Source organism: Protopterus annectens, chromosome 6.part1 (genome assembly GCF_019279795.1).
Source record: "Protopterus annectens isolate FY-2018-M chromosome 6.part1, PAN1.0, whole genome shotgun sequence".
Lineage (NCBI taxonomy): Eukaryota > Metazoa > Chordata > Ceratodontiformes > Protopteridae > Protopterus > Protopterus annectens.
The window spans coordinates 420,116,344-420,138,494 of NC_056738.1; the positions used below are offsets into that span (position 1 = coordinate 420,116,344).

The 22,151-nt window shown below is 39.8% G+C and overlaps 1 protein-coding gene across 2 annotated transcripts in view; it reads left to right on the forward strand.

Annotated features, from left to right (window-relative positions):
* The window catches only part of LOC122805608 (ependymin-like), a 114,926-nt gene extending 93,812 nt beyond the window's left edge, over positions 1–21,114 (forward strand). For both annotated transcript variants that reach the window (XM_044075849.1, XM_044075850.1), the window contains one exon: positions 20,789–21,114. In XM_044075849.1, coding sequence (XP_043931784.1) covers positions 20,789–20,855 — 67 coding nt within the window. In that variant the 3' untranslated portion in view covers positions 20,856–21,114. The remainder of the gene's footprint in view (positions 1–20,788) is intronic.
* The last annotated feature ends 1,037 nt before the right edge of the window (positions 21,115–22,151 follow it).

Below are 22,151 nucleotides of genomic sequence, written 5' to 3' on the forward strand. Positions count from 1 at the left end.
AAGCAGTACACATCCAACAGTCAGAGACATTGAGGGTTGATGCATAGGCAAATTTAATAGCTTGGTAGGTGTTGAAAGGTGGATGCCAAATAGCTCGCTTGGTGTGATGCGTCAATGGAGCAGGAAATATAAATGGCCACATGAAAAATAACAGTACAAGAATGATCATCAAAATGGCTGTGCAATATTTTTGTGGAAATGGTTGTTGAGTCTGCGGAGTGTCAGTAGTTTGGAGTTTTCCAAAACGGTAAATGTTAGGTACTGGAACGGTTCTACTTCGAGTACGAATAGCAATGGGAGGAAAATCTGGAGATGAAAAAGGTAAAGGTTGTTAATCTTCAAATGGCACAACTTTTTTGACGTGTGAAATATGGATCCAAGTTGGAGATCCTTGCAGTCGCACAGCAGATGACGTTGTCAGAAGAACCAGGAAGGGCCCCTTCCAGCACGGCTGGAGTGCTGTTTTTCTAGAGAAGGACTTAATGTAGACCCAATACCCTGGTTGTAGAGTGGATGCCAGAAAAGGATCAGGATGATGTTGAGCGACTGCTACTTGTCGATGGTGAAACTGTAGGAAAGAAACAAGAGATTTGCAGTACAAAAGAATATCATTATCAAATGCATCATATTCAGAAATGGGTGGTGGTGGTGTCAGGGGCATATGCAAAGGGCGACCCATGAGAATTCCATGTGGAGAAAGACCCTTAGTAGGATGCGGTTGTAACTACATAGAAAGTAAGGCTAGTGGTAAGGCCTGCACCCAAGTTAGGCCTGTTTCTAAAGTGACTTTAGCAAGTCTAGTTTTCAAAGTCTGGTTCATGCATTCAGTAATACCTGATGCCTGTGGTCTATATGGACAATGAAATTTCAAAGTAATGCCTAGTATTGTACACAATGATTCAACTAACTTATCAGTAAAATGTGTTCCACGGTCAGAGTATATTTGACAAGGAACACCAAAACGAGGTATTAATTCATAACACAATTTTTTTGCAACTGAAATAGCATCATTTTTAGCACATGGCTAGGCTTTTAACCACCCCGAAAAAATATCAACAATAGTCAAAACATATTTAAAACAAGTACAAGGTGAGAGTTCAATAAAGTCCCACTGTAAAGCACAAAATGGTCCCATTAGTTTTGGCACCGATTGAGTGGGAGCCAGAGTGCCCTTTGAAATGTTATGCTGTAAACAAATGGAGCACGTGCTCAAGAAATGTTGCACAGAAGCAGAAAGGAATGGGGCAAACCAATCCTTCTGGATTTGTTTGATTAATGCTTGTACCCCGACATGAGCTGGCAAATGATATGCTTTTATAAGAGAATTTAACATAGATATAGGGCAAATTAATCTGCCATCAGGATGTTGCCAAATTGAATCAGAGCATTGGAAACAACTGTGGGCCAGCCATGTTTTTCTTTCTGATTCCCATGCTTCACTTTTTAAAGCTTTCCAAACAGTATTGTCAAAAGTAACCGTTTGTAAGATAGGCTGCAGAAATTGTCCCTGAACAGTATGTGAAAGAGCAGCCTGCTTGGTAGCCCAGTCAGCCAAATTGTTTCCCTTAGCTACTAGGGAGTCATTAGACTGGTGAGCTGCACACTTGACAACAGCAATGTTGGAAGGTAGTAATAAATCCTGTAAGAGATGATCAATATACAGGTAATTTTTAATTGGTGCCCCAGAGGATGTCAAAACCCCCCTTTCCTTCCATAAGGTTTCAAAATCATGAACAACACCATGGGCGTAAAGTGAATCAGTATAAATAGTAACGGATCTGTCTTTGGCCATTTTACATGCATGCAAAAGTGCTACTAATTCCGAAGCTTGTGCAGACGTGCCAGGTGGTAATTGTCCAGTTTGTAAAACTGCAGATGGCGAGCAGACTGACCATGTAGCCTGGAGTTCGCCAAGATTATTTCATAAACAGGATCCATCTACAAAAAGAACTAAATCAGGATTAAGCAAAGGAACATCTTGTAAATCCAACCTAGGAGAAAGAACAGTGTTAACTGCAAGCACGCAGTCATGTGGATTGCCCTCATCACTGGTTGGAATTAATGAAGCAGGGTTTAGTGGTGGGCAACGTGTAATTTGAACAGTGGGATTAGTTAATAAACTTAACTCATATTTAGTGAGGCGAGCATTGGAAAGATACTGCGTTTTTGTTTTTAAAAGTAACGCTTGCACCGCATGAGGTACTGCTAGTATAGTGTCATGTCTTAATGTCAGTGGTGCTGCCATATCGATCAAAACAGCAGCGGCTGCCACTGCTTGTAAACAGGGTAGATAGCCAGAAGCAACAGGGTCTAGCTGAGTGCTGTAATATGCTATAGGTCGAAAGCCTTCTGTGCGCTCTTGCACCAACAGGCCTAGGGCAGTTTTATTTCTTTCACAATCGAAGAAAACAAAGGGTTTAGAATAATCTGGGAGCCCCAGAGCAGGTGGGTTTACTAGTGCCGTTTTAATAGCCTGAAAGGCATTTTCATGTTCAGGGGACCAAGGCAGAGGGTCTGTGACCTCCTTTTTTAGAAGCTGTAACAGAGGGGCCAAAATTTCTGAAAAATTGGGCACCCACTGTCTACAATAACCTGCTAGGCCGAGGAATCCCCTCAGTTGTCTCTGAGTTACAGGGCGGGGGGCAGTCTGAATGGAGGTATTTCTACTTGGAAGTATTTGATGTGAATCCATAGAAATAATGTGTCCCAGGTATTGTACCTTTTCTTGACAGAACTGCAGTTTAGATTTATTTACCTTAAAACCTCATTCAGCTAAAAACTTTAAAACTAAAAGTGAGTCCTCAGTGCAAGACTTGGTATCTTGCGAAGCTATAAGAATATCATCTACATATTGGACCAATACAGAACGTGGTGGTAACTGTAAATCCTGCAGTTGTCTGTGCATTTCTCTAGAGAATAGGGTTGGAGATTCTACATATCCTTGGGGTAGTCAGTTCCAAGTATACTGTTGGCCTTTATAAGTGAATGCAAACAAATACTGACTATCTGGATATACTGGGAATAGAGAAAAAAGCTGGTGAGATATCTATATCTGTAAAACGATGTGCTGTAGAAGGAATGCAGCTTAAAATCGTAGCTTGGTTTGGTACAATTGGAAAAACAGGCAAGACAGCCTTATTGACTTCCCGCAAGTCTTGCACAAATCTGTAAGCTTGTTTACCAGGTTTCTTTACCAGTAAAATTGGAGTATTACATGGACTTGTTGTAGGTACTATAATTCCTTGTTGTACTAAAGCAGAAATGACGGGGGCAATACCAGATGTGGCCTCTACCATCAAAGAATACTGTGGTACCTGAGGTAACTTTGCTCTGGGTTTTAAAGTTATTTTGACAGGAGTGGCTGAAATCAGAAATCCAATGTCATTATCATGAGTGGTCCAGAGATGAGAGGGTAATGAATTTAGGTGCTTATTCTTATCGAGGTCAGACTGCATGCACATTGTCTGCAGAGTGACATTTTCATCTAAAGTCACCAAAATACTATCTTGTTTGTCTGAAGGTACTTGTAAATATACTCCTTCAGCTGTGCAAAAGATGATTGCTCCCATCTTACAGAGCAAATCTCTTCCCAATAAATTTAAAGGTGCTGAGGGTCCTACTAAAAATGCATGATTGTCTTGTAAAGGTCCCAAATTTACCGGGACTGGGACGGTTTCAGAATATTCAATAGGAATGTCAGAGACACATACCCCTCTAGTTATGTTATTAGAGAGGGGGACATTTATTGCTGCTTCGCCAGCTAACATAGATTTGGATGCCCCAGTGTCAATCAAAAATGGGTACGGTTTATTTTTGACAAGTAACATAACATGTGGCCCATCTAGATCCACAGGGATGAAGGGGCACAACTGCTGTTGTCTGTGTTCAGGGAACCTTCATTGTGATGGCTGCCTATTGGATGGAGTCCAATTAGAATTCCACTGAGGTGACGTATCAGTGGGTGGGGCAGGTTGCTCAGCCAGATACAGACATTTATTTCTCCGATGGCCTACTTGGCCACAATTGAAACACTCCATCTGATTATTATAGCTTTGGGGGGTGTGACTGAATGATTTTCCTGACAGTTTTGTCTATTTTGGTTTCCAGCCTCTTGGCATCCACCTCTCCCTCTTCCCCGTCCTCCCTGTCCACACTGCCCAAAGGCAGTACACATCTGAATCTGTGCTTTGATCAATTTTTCCTGTAAATCCTTTTTTTCCTGTGCTAAGTGGTCGGAGAGGTATTGTACTTGCATGACTAATTCATGCAATCCAAGACTAGGCCAGTTTAAACATACTTCTTTTAGCTTATCCCGTACTTGTGGGAGTAACCCATCTATGAAAGCAGCTGACAATCCGCTCTGTGCCAGCCCTTGAGTGGGTTCTGGGTATCCAGAGTAAGCCTCAAAGGCTTCAGTGAGATGATTTAAATACTTGTCCACAGGTTCGTCTTCTTTTTGAAGAACTGACTTAATTTTGGACCAGTTGGGTGTGGGTGGAACTATCACTGTAATAGCATCTATTATTCGCTGTCTTACCGCTTCAAACCCATTTTCTCCTTGTGCATCATGTTTTGGAATCGGAGTAGGGACATTAGCATGGTCCCAAATCCGTTTCATCAGATCAGCCAGTAGGGCGTACTGAAGAACTGCCCTGACTTCTTCTGTTGTAGGATTTTGCAAACAAATATGTCCTGCCAGCACATGCTGGAACTTAGCTGGATTAGTACGAATGGGCGGTAACGATTTGTTAATGGCTTGAAAATCAACCGCCAACCACGCCCTAAGTACTGCAATGGTCAGTGGTTCCTGTGCACTTCTAGCATGGGCTGGGTTAGGTACCTCTCTCAAAGGTAACAATCTGTCATTGTCTGACGACTCCAATCCTGAATCTGGATTAAATTTATCTGGCCCAAAATACCCATCCCCACTGTCAATTATAGCGGGGAACTGGCCAAAATGCCTTTGTCGGTGTAAATGTCGCTTCCCTTTTCCTTTGTAGTAATGTTTAGCTATAAAATACATTACTGCTTTTGCTTCTTTATGAGTCTTACTACGAGTTTTTGGTCCCTTTTTTCAATCGCTTGTGTCTGGATCAGATTCACTAGAATGACTGTCCACAGCTTATTCTCTTTCTCTAGGGGTGGAATCTTTAGTGGCAGAATCTGGCTGCTGTACTTCCGCTCCTTGTTGAGCGAGGGGGGTCTGATACTGTGGGGGTGCAATCGGTGGTGCAGTCGGTGATGGGGGGAGCCAGGCATTATCGTCTTCTGATGATTCAATTATCTGCAATTTAGCTAATTCCTTTACAGGATAAAGCCCCTTAAAGGGTGGATTCTTCAAGCATTTACCGTTTACTACATCTAAATCACTAGCAGTTTGTTGTAATTCCCTCAATTGCTCTTTTAATTTCTGCTGATTATCTTTTAAACTACTAATAACCAAATCCTTTCTCTTTCTTTTGCCTCTGCCATCCAATCTTTAAATGCTGCCCAGCACAACCCTGGTATTCAATCCCTTTTTTCTTTAACTTTCCTTGGAGATTAAGCAAAATATGTTTATTGAAACTTACATTTTCTGGAAAGGCAAGTTTACCATCACCCTCAGTGAGAATGACCCACTGGCTTATAAACATACAACTGTCCTGGGACACATGAAAATAGATATAACCAGCTGGTGTACCTCTTTCTGGCTCTTTTATGGTTCCCACACTCGCTCCCATTTTCACGCAATAAGCTATACTGTATTTTACAGATGTAGCTGTGACATTTTGTAAACGTCGTTTTTCCCACTCTTGTATCTCCTTTCACTCTTATGTCGCCAGTTTTTCGTTTTAACCCACTCTCATACTGCACAATCAATAGCAGAGAAAAAATTGCATGCCACTTACCTCAAAACAACTGAATGAGAGGAATTATTACATTTCTATAAAATTATATAGTCCAAATTTTAAAGCAGGCAAGTATAGGAAATGAAAGAAACACTGCCAGAACAGAAAATTCTGTCATGGGCCGTTTTACTAGCAGTACTTTGTTCAATCCCCAACTACCGCAGCTGTTGTCAACTCAGATTCGAGTAAACGACACCAATTGTTGCATTTAACATTTTTATCTTAAATGAAGACAAGACACAAGACAATTAACCAATCAATGGTTTACCTGTAGGCTTAAAGAAGTTCACATTACTACATCTCTAGGCAGAGAAAGAAAATCGGATAAACTTCCATATAAGGCACATTTCCTGCTTTCAAGCAGGCTCCTGTTTTTCAGTGATTTCCACTATTCACAGTTTACTCAGAGTCCACAGTACAAAGTTCATCTCAATGCATGCAAATTGTCACATACTCAATTTCCTTAAACACATACTTTGGTTATACATATTCTACACTCCTCAGCACATGTCCAAACCAATGTAATCTTGCCTCTCTGGCTTTTTCTCCAAACCTTCCAACCTGGGCTGACCCTCTAATATACTTATTCCTAATCCTGTCCACCCTTGTCACACCCAGTGCAAATCTTAACATCTTTAGCTCTGCCACGTCCAGCTCTGACTCCTGCCTTTTTGTCAATGCCACTGTCTCCAACCCATATAACATAGCTGGTCTCACTACCCTCTTGTAGACCTTCCCTTTCACTCTTACTGGTACTCGTCTGTCACAAATCACTCCTGACACTCTTCTCCGCCCACTCCATCTTGCCTGTACTCTCTTCTTCACCTCTCTTCCACACACACCATTACTCTGAACTGATGATCCCAAGTATTTAAACTTATCCATCTTCGCCACCTCTACTTCTTGCATCCTCACCATTCCTCTATCCTCCCTCTCATTCACACACATATATTCTGTCTTAGTCCTGCTGACCTTCATTCCTCTTCTCTTTAGAGCATATCTCCACCTCTCCAGGGTCTCCTCCACCTGTTCCCTACTCTCACTACAGATCACAATGTCATCTGCAAACATCATAGTCCACGGGGACTCCTGTCTGATCTCATCTGTCAACCTGTCCATCACCATTGCAAATAAGAAAGGGCTCAGAGCTAATCCTTGATGTAATCCCACCTCCACCTTAAATGCATCCATCACTCCCACCACAGACCTCACCGCTGTTAGACTACCCTCATACATATCCTGTACCACTCTTACATACTTCTCTGACACTCTCGACTTCGTCATACAATACCACAACTCCTCTCTAGGCACCCTGCCATATGCTTTTTCTAAGTCCACAAAGACACAATGCAACTCCTTCTGACCTTCTCTGTACTTCTCCATTAACACTCTCAGAGCAAACATTGCATCTGTAGTGCTCTTTCCTGGCATGAAACCATACTGCTGATCACTAATCATCACGTCTCTTCTTAACCTAGCTTCCACTACTCTTTCCCATAACTTCATGCTGTGACTGATCAATTTAATCCCTCTGTAGTCACTACAGCACTGCACATCACCCTTATTCTTAAAAATTGGTGCCAGAACACTTTTTCTCCATTCCTCAGGCATCCTCTCACCTTCCAAGATTTCATTAAACAATCTAGTTAAATACTCCACTGCCATTTCACCTAAACACCTCCATGCTTCCACATGTATGTCATCTGGACCAACAGCCTTTTCCATTCTTCATCCTCTTCATAGCTATCCTTACTTCCTCCTTGTTAATCCACTGCACTTCATGATTCACTATCTGCACATCATCCGTCTCACTCTCTTCATTCATCAGCCCCTCAAAGTACTCTTTCCATCTGCTCAACACACTCTCCTCGCTTGTGAGTATGTTTCCCTCATTATCCTTTATCACCCTTACCTGCTGCATATCTTTACTAGCTCAGTCCCTCTGTCTAGCCAATTTTCTCCCTCCTTAGTGTCCAACCTTTCATACAACTCTTCATACAGGTTATCCTTAGCTTTTGCCACTTCTCTCTTTGCCATGCACTTCATCTCCTTATACTCCTGTCTGCTTTCTTCTTCTCTCTGACAATCCCACTTCTTCTTCACCAACCTCTTTCTATTTCTTTAAAAGAAAAGAAAAAGGGGTTGATAGGAAAGTGGTGAAAAAAGGGGCACAAAGAGGGAAAGACAGTAGAGAAAATAGCCAGGGATGTGCAGGAAGGGTGTAGGGAAGGTCCATAGCTGCCCATTTCTTCTACAGCAACAGCTGTGCATATACACTGAATTTGGAGGTAGATTTGGACACAAACCCCTGGGTAGGGGTGAGGACAACAATAATTTGTTGTGATGCCAATTAGACCAGATTACATGTGTCCAGTGGACACGCGTGTGAAATGGACAGCTATATGTATGGGGCGAGATTTTTTTGTGGGAACAGATTGCCCTTTTTCTTTTTTTTTCACATGAGAGTGGGATGTTGGGGAGGGGTAGTAGGTATATTTGGGGAGGTAGGTTGGGTAGGTTAACAGACAAGACAAACAAGATGCATACAGGGGCGGTATATGGCACATGTGGGGGGTAAACACCTTGGACGAGGATGGGTGTTTGGAAGTAGCAAGCCCATGAACCCCCAAATAGAAACAGTGGGACTGAGGTCCCCACCCATGAGCAGTCACCACTGCACCTTCATGGCCCCAAAGGTGGCTGTGCTGGGGCTGGGTAGGAGGGGCAGGCTAATCTTCTAATTGCACCATGCGGCCCTTAGGCTGGCGTAGCTGGTCTTGAATCTCCTTGTCGAGCTCGCTACACACCGTGGCCTGGACCTCACAGCGGGTGACAGGTACCTCTCCACCCCCTCTCCCGGGGGGGGGGTTGAGCCCCAAGGTGGTACAGGGCCAACAGAGGAGGAGGTCCCAGGCTGGGCCCCATATGTGCTGATGCCCGGTGTCATGGCTAGCTGAAGTGGGACAGGTGGGTCTGCTGGGACCAGCCTTTCCATACACGCTATGGTGTTGCAGTTTTAAGAAAGATATCAGTTAGTAATAGTCAACAGCATTCAGGATTACTTATAACAGCATGCATAGGTATTCCCATTAACCCAAGACACCAGATTTACAACAGTTGCAGATCGAGCAGAACACATGCATATATGGGACAACATTGGCCATTACAACAGCATGCAGGTTTCATTAATGGTAACAGGCCACCAATATGGGAGTATTTTAACATGGCACATACATAGAACCAAATGTGAATATTTATAAACTAATAGGACATATGTCCCAACAAAAGTTTGGAGTATACACATACCCATTGAGGTATGTAATTAGATTATTGTTGCACATATGGTGGGGGTGAGACAGGGAGGTCAATTAACAACTAATGTAGCCCTGTAGTTTTCACAACTTTCTTAGTCACTGCAGTGATCTGTCCCTTACATGTATTATTACACTACCCAATGGCCTTACTTTGTACAATGGTATGTTTGTAGATTAGTATATACGTAGACAGTGTCTTACGTATAGTCTACACCTCTTACCTGTTGTAGCTGTGGAGAAAAATCTTTGTTAACATTACCTGACAATTTCTACACATACTCCCAGATTCCATGCTTGTAGACAAGTATATAAGTGAACTGTGTTGTACCTACAGTCTGCACCGCTTACCTGGTATAGCTGTTGAGAAAATCATTGTTAACACTACCTGACGTTTTCTGCACATACTCCCAGATTCCATGCTGATATTATACACATACCTAACAATCTGTTATTGCACACACTTTGGTCAAGGCTTGACAGGATGCAAGTGTTAATGTGACATATTTTGAGAATTTCTGTCATACACTTTGGGTGAGATGCTACAATGACAGGTTTGTTTTCATATACATTCTCTGACTATGTACAGGTCTGACTATCAGTTATATGTCAGTAAAAGCTGCCTACATTTCTTGGATCATCACACTGATTTGTCAGGGGAACAGGTTACTGGGCTGCAGATTTGGGCCATTTATCTGGACATGCTGGACAGATCAGAACAGTTGAGGGGTATGACTATGCATACAGCTTACTACCTGAACATTCTGCTACAGTCTGTAGAGTTGATGGTTATGATTATGCTTACAGCTTACTATCTGAACATTCTAGCAAAGTCTGTACAGTTGTTAGGTCTAATTATGCATACAGCTTTCTATCTGAACATTCTCACAAACTCAGTACAGTTGTGGGGTATGATTATGCATACAACTTACTACCACTCCTGGGATTCAAACCCTGCTGTGTGTGGTAAAAATATTACAGTTGACATCACAGTACACTGTGCTATCAGGGAATTGGTGTGAAGCATTCCAGTGTTTTCTGTCTAAGTCTCCCTCAGTTGTACAATACGACTGACCTCGTAGGACTTCCAACGTTGTTATAGTGAACTTCCTACACATTTTATCTGTGTTCAACAGTGTGGGTAACACTGCTTAATACAACAGTACTATTTATAGAATGCAACACTACAACAACATATGACAGCAGAATGTACACAAGCACCCCAGGGGTTATACTTTTATTCACAAGATATTACACCTTTATTTACACACAACCTATATGACAGTCTTCCTGCCATATTGTCTAGTTTATTCAGTACATCCCATACACAATACATTTTTATACTGGTACAACACTTTCTAGAACTGTTGTATTTATTTGTTATGACAAATACATGCAAGATTATTACTAACCTGCCTGGTGACTCAGCCTTTGCAACCTAGCAGCATGGGCTTGCTGGCTCGCAGCCTGCTCATCTGCAGCTGTCAGAGTAATACAGTGATATTTAGCCATTACCTATCCACAGTATACACAAGCTAGGCAATCATTATCTATGTAGTAAAATGAGTACTTAGTGCTGGGGCATCGGCCATCCACCTTGATTCTTGGATCCACTGCTCCAAGAGATCTGCCCTCCTCCACTTCAGGTCAGCATGGTGATGCCTGACCTGCTCACCAGTCTAGGGGATACCAGTGGAACTGGTGAGGTCACGGGTGAGACTGTCTCAGGCCTCCACTTTATACTGAGAGCACTGGTACTGACCCTGCAGTAGTGTCTGCTTATGGTGTATTACCAGGAGCCATACCATGAATCTGGACTCCTGGATGCCGCAGTGCTGCGCTCGGAATCGAGTGTCTTCCCCAACTCCAGCCATTCTGCCTACAGTAGGGAGCTGCAACCAGTTATGGGACGTATTCGTGTCTGTGGGGTTTAAATATGCCCAATTACTTGCACTTTTTTGTGATTGGACGGCTTTGAAAAGGCTAAGCTATGGGCACATCTGCTTACCTAATGTTGACATTGCTTAAAGGGGTATACCACTGGGCAGATTAAGTTAGCCAGCCTACACATTGCTTACACCAACCAACCTGAACTGTGCAATGCTTGGCATTGCTTAGTATTTAATTTGCATTATATTTTCCATTTGGCATTGATTTATTGTTTGTTATATGCTATATATGTGTCTGGTATCTGTGATTCATGTGTACGTACACTGTATGGGGTCCTGAGGACTTCAACACTTTATTACAATAGCACCTCACATCTGGCCTTACTGCAGTACTCCAGTTCACATATTTATGTTATGTAGAAGGTTATACAGCATCACACTGTATATAGATTCTTTTCATATGTTCAGTTTGATTTTCCTATGGTGAGGATTTGTTTGTTGAAACCCCAATCTTATGTACTGCTGTGATGGCTTAGTGGTTAACTACTTTGATTGTAATGTACAGAGTCCCGGGATTGAGTGTTGCAGAGGCTGTTTATTTTGTTGCTGGGCAGAACATGGCCGTTGGATACAGAGTGATTAAGGCACTTTAAAGCAGTCATAAGCGGTATGCACATCTTTGTGCAGAGGTAAGCACTGCTAACTTCTGGTTACAGTTTCTTATACTCAGTTAACTCCTACATTACCTCATCTGTGTAGGCAGTGCTTACCCTGTGCAAACACACTTAAGCACACTTACTAGTGCTTAAATATGCTTACCACTGCTTATTTGTGCTTAAACCTGCTTAACAGTGCCTTATTCATTATGACACTGACACTTTACATGTGCATTTTCTGCAATACTCCACTTCATAAATATATGTTATTTAGTGGGCTTTGCAGCACAAATATTGGTTATAATGTGCTTTGCCATGCAAAATAGACTGTGCTGCAGTGGGACTCGAACTGGAAATGCCTGATCATTAGGTGAATGCTCTGCCCACTACACTATTGCTGTGCTGCTTCATTTGCATATATCTTCCTCGTTATCCTCTTCAGCCTTTTAAGCTGCTTTAACTGTAGCTAAGTGTTGGGCACACTCACGCACCTACGGTTAGCTTCACTCAGATTTAAAAAAAAACAAAATAAAAGGATTGCTTTGTTTTATGTATATGTACTGTTGCTGTTGTACACATGGGGACTGTTGGTGGGGATATGAGGACACCTATGAGCAGTCTCGCTCATTTTTTACCCCTTTCTGCTGTTCGACATTGTGAGGGTGTGTTTATTCTGAGAGCTCTGCTCTCAGACACACCCCCTGCACTCTTACACGCTCTGTGTAAGCCTAGTAGCTCAGGCAGTGTGCCTTATTAATATGCATGGTGCGTTGCCGTCCTGCTCCTAAACAGCCACTTCCATGCAGGACTAAGCTAGTCCTGCATGGAAGATTAGTAAATCTGGGAGAATGTCTGCATTTACTTTTGTTCCTAATCCAGTTCTGGCAGATACCTAGATTTTTCCTGCAAACCTCTCAACTCTCCAGATTTTCACAGAAAGTACAGATTTTTGATCTGTTCCTCATAAAATTTGTGGTTTTCTATCAAATTACTGAAGATTGAAGTCAGTATACAATGATATATAAAATTTTGTTTCAGACTTCATATACTTCAGGAAATGCATTTCCATGTAAATCCTATTATTCTAGCAACCTTCTAAGATTATAAGCACAATATTTAAAATCTATCCCTATTTCTGGGCCTTCATCCCACCATTATTTTAGGCTTTGTTCATTTTCTTGTGCTTAGAGATTGAATGTTATGTTAGGTATACTTGGGAGCATATATCACTAACATAACATCAGGTTTTGTTTATATGTGAAGTTTCCCTGGCAAACTTCCTAAGCCTTTTAATAAATCAACACAATTATAGGGGATATAGTTGCTATGACTCTAGACAGTATATTATTTCTTTTGGTGACTATGTGACTGACTTTGTGCAGCTACAGTGGTTTTACTCAATGAATTTGCTTTATCATTACTAGCTTTTCACAAGCTAACAGACCCAAAATGTCAGGTAAATGCATTTGCTTAAATGTCATTATCTGGAAAAATGGGTCTATTCAACTCTGTGGCATGGTAAAATGGAATCCTGACTGTTGCCAAGACATCTTGAACTCAACAGGTGGCTTTGCTGCAAGGAAGGCTATGCAGTGAATGAGGAGTGAGTGGCCTATGTTGGACTGCATGTCCTAGGGGAGGGATGGATGAAAGGAGCTCATCTAGTCTTCTGTAATACTGACTCCCACACAGACCAGTGGGAGAATAATGTACAACATTTAGATCAGGGATGTATGCTTGGCTCCTTCCAAGCTGTGTAAAGCTGAGTTCCCTGAGGTAGTGTACATGCTCTGGGAGGGCATGCACAGATGAGTGCATATCCTCCCACTAGAAACAGGGCCCTTGTGTCAATGAACATGTATGTCAGCCACCAGGGTCAGGTCAAAGACTAATAAAAAAACATAATGACTGCGTAAATGGCAGCCTCTCTTGGCAGGCTCTCACTTCCAAGACAGTGGTAACAAATGGATTTAATAGGCTACTAGAGGACTGATGGTTGGCAGGCAGAAGGGGATAAATAATCAATGAAAAAACACAATTAATATTTTTATTTTCACATCCGCATTCTTTGTCCTAAGTGTGCCACCCAGTGGCCAAAACAGCATAACTGTGTGCATATTTCTGGCTAAAGTACTTTTTAATCCAAATGTTTTAAAGGTATTATCTGGTAAAATGTCATTCCATATGGCCGTGCTTAATTTAAATTCTATATTCTGTCCATTAGTTCTCAGTATTTCTTTCCGCCTGTCTGGCACGCATTCTTGCATCTCTTCCTCTGATGTATTTTCAGACTTCACTATAGTAGTATCAATTTTTTTCACTTCATGATTACCAGTAAACAGTTCATTTTCATACTTCTTTTCAACAGCATGCATATAATTTTCAACACTTGTTTTTCCATATATCAGAGAAATGTTTGCTTGTACAGATTCAGCAAGATTAATTACATGCAGTTCAAGTCTTCCTCTCATATTTGTAGTGACATCTCTAGTCATCCAAGCCCACAAGTAGTTATAACTGCATATCTCTCAACCGTACAGATTTTCGCAGACTGTCCAGATTTTTGCCTCATATTTTTGAGTATTTCGCATAAAATTGTGGTTTTCTGGCAAATCATTGAGGGTTAAAGTCAGAAAATAATGACAGACATATGCAAAACTTTATATCAAACTTTCTAAGTTTGTTAAGAGCAATATTTAAAAAGTAACGCTATTTTTGGGTCTTCGTCCCCCCATTATTTATGGCTTTGAAGCAAAAAGATTATTTCCCACTGCCTAGGGGTAGCTAGTAAATACACAAAGTAAAACGAAAAAGAAGCTACACCTCCACGACTGTAGCACTCAGAAGCTTAGTAAAATAAAAGATTTAATCAAAGTTTTAAAATGCTACTGCTGAAATACAAAGTCCCTTGAATTTCACAAATGATAAGCGCTTTCGATAATTCTTCATCAGATCGCTAATGATTTGGGATTGTAAATGTCTTTTAATACCCAGGATTCGAAGCGGTCTTTCTTTCTTCCTTAACAATAGACCAATCATAATTGTCTAACATAGAACGCACCTTCATTTCAACCAATAGTTGGTCTTCTTAGCTTTCAGTATTGGTCTTAATGGAATCACCAATCATATTTGTCTAACATAGAACACACCTTTATTTCAATCAATAGTTGGCTTTCTAGCTTTTAACATTGGTCTTAATGGAATCACCGCATTTAGGCCAGGAAATTGATCTACTCTTAAATTGATTATCCATCTAATCTCTCTCATTTCTTTTTTATTATTAACATCACCTTGTTTCATTCCCACAAAAATTCGTTCTATTGCTTTAAACATAAAATAATGCGTGGGAAAAGTATTCACATGTGCGGAAAGCGAATTATGTGAATCACTTGTACGGATGTCTCTCAAATGTCCCAGAATGCGATTTTTAAAAGCTTGATTTGTTTTGCCTACGTAGTAAGCCGGACATGACATACAGGTCGCCAGATACACAAAATTTGGAGTACTACATGTAGCTTTCAAATTAAATACATATTCCTTTCCAGAATTTGGTTGGCAAAACGAATTACTACAATCAATATGTTCACAAGCTAGGCAGTTTCCACATCGAAATATCCCTTTGGGACCTAAGATCTGAGGTTTGGGAAAACCGTCTTTTGTACATAATAACCTTTTAATATTCTTCCTACTCTTGTACCCAAAGCTTGGTGTTTCCCCTACTATCTCCTTCAATTTGGGGTCTTCGGTTAAGATGGGTCAAAATTGGTATATTACTTTCTGAATCTGTGCATTGTCTGTACTATAGGTCATCATCACCCTTAGTCTGTTGTCCTTCTGCTCATTTCTACCTTGCTGTTTCCTACATATTCCAAAAGTAGTTTTTCTGTGATCTATTTCTCTGTTTAACTCTTCCATGGGAATATACATATCCTTTTCACTATAGCCCCGTACTTTTAAATTCTTTTGTAAATTCTGAATCTCTTTCTGTATAACTGCACCTTGAGTGCATCTCTTCAAACTTCTTGTAGTTTCATTCCGCATGATGTTTTTTGTAATGTGCCTGGGATGCATGCTGCTTTTATGCAGATAATGGTTTCTCCATGTGCTGAGCAACCACAAGCAAGGGTGAATGGCTCTGATTCGTTAGGCCCTGGTGAAATTAATACTCTTATACCCAATTTACCACCAGAAGGCACTAGTAGTTCAAATCAAATAGGAGCTGTACCAGAGAGGAGCAGCACATATACCGGTTAATCATAATCTACCGTTTTTTTAAACAGACTCAGTACAGAAATCAACGAACTCAGAGTCAGGATTGGAAAAGGAAAAAAACTATGAGCTAGCTGATTTATCACTAGTTGTGAATATCTTTAATTATGTGTTAACCCCTGCTGAACATGCAGTTTTAGATAAAGGACTTATATTCATTCCTTCCCTAAGATCAGACTTGAGTGAGTTTGTTATAGATCGGAAATGTTTTGGATGGAACGTCACTTTAAAGAACATTTGTGGTAATCATGCCTCTGGTACAAAGGCTGTTAAGAAACCCAGCACCTTTGTTCCCCTTAATCATCCAATGGTTGAACTTTTTACATGCCTGTGTAGTAATGAGGTCGAAAAAATAAGGTTAGAAGCAGGTACTAAGCATTTTCATAATATCACCTATGAGGAGAGACAGGCCTTATCTGATCTGCAGTGGAATGATGATATCGTGCTTAAACCCGCAAATAAAGGAGGTACCGTAGTGGTACTTGAGGCAGATTGGTATAGGCATAAAATGTTAGAGATGTTAAAAGATAAGAGGACATAAACTGAAGTGACACCTATTTCTTTTAAGAATGCTATGCAAAATGTTGCAGCACAATTGAATGATATGTTATCGGAAGGAGTTATTGATTTAGATTTATTTAACTTCTTTCATGCAACACATCTGACTACGCCTTCGATAAGTGGATTACCAAAAATTCACAAGGATTTGTATGGCCCTCCGCTGCAACCTATAGTTTCTGGGCAAGGTTGGGTCACAGAAACTATGCCTCTGTTTGTAGAGAAAGAACTCAGAAGAGTTTTGGCTGACATTGAGACAGTCTTGCAAGACACGGATGACTTTCTTATGAAGTTCCATAGAGCTATGGATATAAATAGAAGTTGTTGTAACCTCTTGCTAACTTCCATGGATGTAAACAATCTTTTTACCTCCATACCCAATGATTTTGGGTTTGAGACCATAAGGGGAATTCTAATACGTAGCCTCAATGGAATAGAGGCTGATAAACTATGTACGTTGTTGACGATAATTCTTGAGAATAATTATTTTGTGTATGGACAATCTATTTACTGGCAGCGCTGGGGGGGTTGCCATGGACACCCCCTGCACGAACAGTTATTCAAATCTTGTATTGGCAGAATGGGAGCATGCTCATATACTTAATTCTATCAATCCCTGGCACAAGAACATTTTATTCTATGGCCGCTTTGTGGATGATCTCTTTGTGCTTTGTGATGTAAATGAGAATCAGTTTCTTTCATTTTTAGAGTATATAAATGGAACCACTACTTTTTTGAAATTAACAGCAGAATGGTCTTGACTGTCTGTCAACTTCCTGGACATTAACATAATATTGGAAGAAGGGAATAAAATCAGTACAGCATTGCATAGAAAAAGCACATGGAGAAACCATTATCTGCATAAAAGCAGCATGCATCCCAGGCACATTACAAAAAACATCATGCGGAATGAAACTGCAAGAAGTTTGAAGAGATGCACTCAAGGTGCAGTTATACAGAAAGAGATTCAGAATTTACAAAAGAATTTAAAAGTACGGGGCTATAGTGAAAAGGATATGTATATTCCCATGGAAGAGTTAAACAGAGAAATAGATCACAGAAAAACTACTTTTGGAATATGTAGGAAACAGCAAGGTAGAAATGAGCAGAAGGACAACAGACTAAGGGTGATGATGACCTATAGTACAGACAATGCACAGATTCAGAAAGTAATATACCAATTTTGACCCATCTTAACCGAAGACCCCAAATTGAAGGAGATAGTAGGGGAAACACCAAGCTTTGGGTACAAGAGTAGGAAGAATATTAAAAGGTTATTATGTACAAAAGACGGTTTTCCCAAACCTCAGATCTTAGGTCCCAAAGGGATATTTCGATGTGGAAACTGCCTAGCTTGTGAAAATATTGATTGTAGTAATTCGTTTTGCCAACCAAATTCTGGAAAGGAATATGTATTTAATTTGAAAGCTACATGTAGTACTCCAAATTTTGTGTATCTGGCAACCTGTATGTCATGTCCGGCTTACTACGTAGGCAAAACAAATCAAGCCTTTAAAAATCGCATTCTGGGACATTTGAGAGACATCCGTACAAGGGATTCACATAATTCACTCGCCACACATGTGAATACTTTTCCCACACATTCTTTTATGTTTAAAGCAATAGAACAAATTTTTGTAGGAACAAAACAAGGTGATGTTAATAATAAAACAGAAATGAAAGAGATTAGATGGATATTCAATTTAAGAGCAGATCAATTTTCTGGCCTAAATGTGGTGATTCCATTAAGGCCAATGCTGAAAGCTAGAAGACCAACTATTGGTTGAAATAAAGGTGTGTTCTATGTTAGACAAATGTGATTGGTGATTCCATTAAGACCAATACTGAAAGCTAAGAAGACCAACTATTGGTTGAAATGAAGGTGTGTTCTGTGTTAGACAATTATGATTGGTCTATTGTTAAGGAAGAAAGAAAGACCGCTTCAAATCCTGGGTATTAAAAGACATTCACAATCCCAAATCATTAGCGATATGATGAAGAATTATTGAAAGCACTTATTGTTTGTGAAATTCAAGGGACTTTGTATTTCAGCAGTAGTGTTTTAAAACTTTGATTAAATCTTTTATTTTACTAAGCTTCTGAGTTCTACAGTCATGGAGGTGTAGCTTGTTTTTCATATTATTTATGGCTTTGTCAGATTTCTTGCTCTAAAAGGTTGAGAGGTATGCAACTGCTAAAATGACTCCATGAGCAGCCTCAGCCATTTGTGGAGTTTACTAGGTAGGGTGGGAAGGGGAGATTGAACTGGTGACAGAGGTAGATTGCCAGGCCTTTCTTCTGCATCACACCACACTTGCACCCAGAGAGAGTTTAGAGTTGTCAGTTAACCTGCTGTATATCTTTGGAGGAAGCTAGAGTACCCAGAGAAAACCCACACAAACACAAGGAGAACAAGCAGCCTCCACACAGAAGGAGCCTCAGCTAAGAACTGAACCAGATAACTTCTTGCTGTGAAGTAACAGTGTTAACCACTGCGCCATTCTGTGGCCCAGCTACAGTTATTTTTTATTTAATTGAAATTGTGTGAGAATTAGTCTGACCTCCAGTTTGGACTCTCACACGTCTCCCTTCTTCATACCCATTTTCTTTAGAAGCACATGCTGATTCTTATTTTAACTTAGCTCTTTATTCATGCTTTTCTTTTATTTTGCACACATCCCATTTGCCAGTTAATTATTTTAAACTTGCACTCATAATTTCACTTACTTTGCACATGCCAACAGATTTTAATAATTTTAGATTTCCCCAGTCCCTTCTTATACCACATATTACTGTGTCACTTATGACTCATGCACCTCACCTTGTTAATATATCCATCTATGGCTGCTGTTGGACATTGTCCACTTATAAAGAAAAAATACCTAACGATTGATGAATTTTTTTTCTGGGGTTATAATAAGGAGCTGCTTCCTGAAGTTCAGGATACAGAGTTTAATTCCTCCCACCTTCATTGGCTTACTGAGCAACTCTGAACAAGTCACTTATTCAGAAATTGCTCTGGGTCATCCCTGGCAAACAATACTTGTGTCCAGACAGATTGCTTGATCAACAAATTAATAATAAAAAAATCCTTAATTTCTAAGTGCTGCTATTTTACCTCTTTCTCTCTTCATGAAAAATTAAAGTCAAATACTTTGAACACTTTTCCCAAGTGACATACAGAAATTGAGTGCACTAAACCTTTAAAAGATTTTCACCTAATCTATTTATAATGAGGAATAAATCAAATTTATGGGTCCAAAGTTTATAGTTTTCTGCCATTTTCCTTGCAGTAACATAATTACAAGGGTTGATAATAATACATATTTTCATTCAGAATTATAATTCTGTAGTTCTAAACACAAATATTGAAGAGAAAAAATATACACACACACACACACACACACATATATATATATATAAATGTGTGTGTGTGTCTGTGTGTGTGATGTATATGTATCTGTTGAGATATATATATATATATATATATATATATATATATATATATACATATATAGATATATATATAGATATAGATATATAGATGGACATATAGATATATACACACACGCATATATTCCAGCTGTGTTTATTTAGTCCTGGCAAGTATTTCTTCACTTCCAACAGCACATTGTATTCAAATGAGGCACAGCACATGTAGCCTTGCCTCAGTGAGTTGTATATTCAGGATGAAAAATCTAGAAGTTAGGGTGTACAGCATGGCACACAGATTACGTTTGCTACCTTGTTACCATTATAGCTATTTACCTCATGTATGTAATTGTTGCACTGACCATTTGAATGTGTGCCATGCATGTCACAGTGTCTGTGTTCTCCTATGTTTGTTTCCTGTGTTTCCTCCAGTAGCGCTCTGTGCCAGAGGGTTCAAATGCTTAGTGTTGCACTGCCCTGTCTAATTTATAAGCTACTTCAATCATGTTCCTCAGTGACTTATTATGTCAATGAGACCTTTAATGGAGAGAAAGGGGTATCAGGTGACACCCTAGAAATGTAGAAAATATATGCACTGATCCACAAACATCCAGCACAACTGAGGAGGAGGCTTTCTGAAATTAATTATTACAAAGACTGTCATTTTATTTTTATAAAGTTAGAGTGCAACTGATTGTGAAATACATGTCCTATATGAAATGCATGGCATTTAAAAAAGTTAAATCCACCATATATAGTTCTAAGCTTTTTTTTTTTTCTTGCAGGTACTTTGACATAATTAACGGCATAAAGGACCCTGAGGTGTTTATTCCTCCAGAATTTTGCAATTAATCAAGGTTAAAGAGTTAAGAAAAGAAAATATAACAGTGACCTTGGCATTAAACACAAACTATGAATGTGAAATGTGCTTATATCTATACTTTCAATAAAAGTTTTGTTAGTCTTTGATATCATATTTTATGTAAGTCAAGTGTGATTAACTCCTATATAGCATGTCAAAGCATCTGTAATGTTCCCTTTTGTGTGTTTTTCTCTTTTTTTTACAAAAATGATTCTGTATTGATTTTTAATAAAATCCGATTTAAAGTTACACTATCAATTATATTAATTCTTTAGTTATTATACCAAATATTTGTGAATCCGTATTTGCTTATTTCATAATTTGACATGGGACTTAATATAGCTGGGCGTCTGTATTTAGTATATCACAGTTTAAAATAATGCTTTAGCTTTAAGCTGTTATGGTAACCATTTAACCTTTTCACATACTTCAGCCTGGTATTTCCCAGAAAACCACAACTTCACCTGATACCAGAGGCTTTCAATGGCAGACCATGTACCATCTAAAACAAACCAAAAACAGTTTGCAGAGATACAGAAAAGAACTCAGATATAGAGTGCAACCTGACTGTAATTAGATACTAGGCCAAATTCATTAAACTTGGTGCATTATGCTAAGACAGTTTGTGTGAAAAGCGAACATGGGCAGGGTGTGTGTGATTCAGGAAAACAAACAACACAACGTGGCCAGCCAGTCATCTCATAAGTTAATAACAACATAATGAAGTGGCATGTATGATAGTGAGGCAAAAACACATGGCAAAGTGATTCAGAAATGTTTAAATACTATGTAGTAACACGGTGACTACCATAGAGTTGTACAAGGACAGATGCTCATGTTCAGGCAGTGTAAGGTACTCAACAGCAATAGGGGTTACCACAACCATTATAAACCACTGCATCTGATGGAGTGTGATATTGTCCCCAGAGGCATGTGTATTTCAATCACACTTAACATCCATGACTCTGACATAGTGGATTGATATTGTGCAGACAGGAACACCATGCAGCAATTAATGGACATATGTTAGCCTCATCTGCAGACTCATGGGAGCCAGGGAGCACCCATCCCAGGGTATACAAAAGCATGTGTGGCTTTAAATTTATTAGCTACAGGGATCTTTCAGTGACTGACTGGTGAAACAGTGGGGTTATCTCAGGCATCAGGCTCGAGAATACTCCATAGGTTTCTTGATGCCATACTTCAGCATGGAGAGTGGATCAAATTTATTTTAATTTTATTTATTTTATATTTGTTTACCAGGAAAAGTCCGATGGACAAAATGT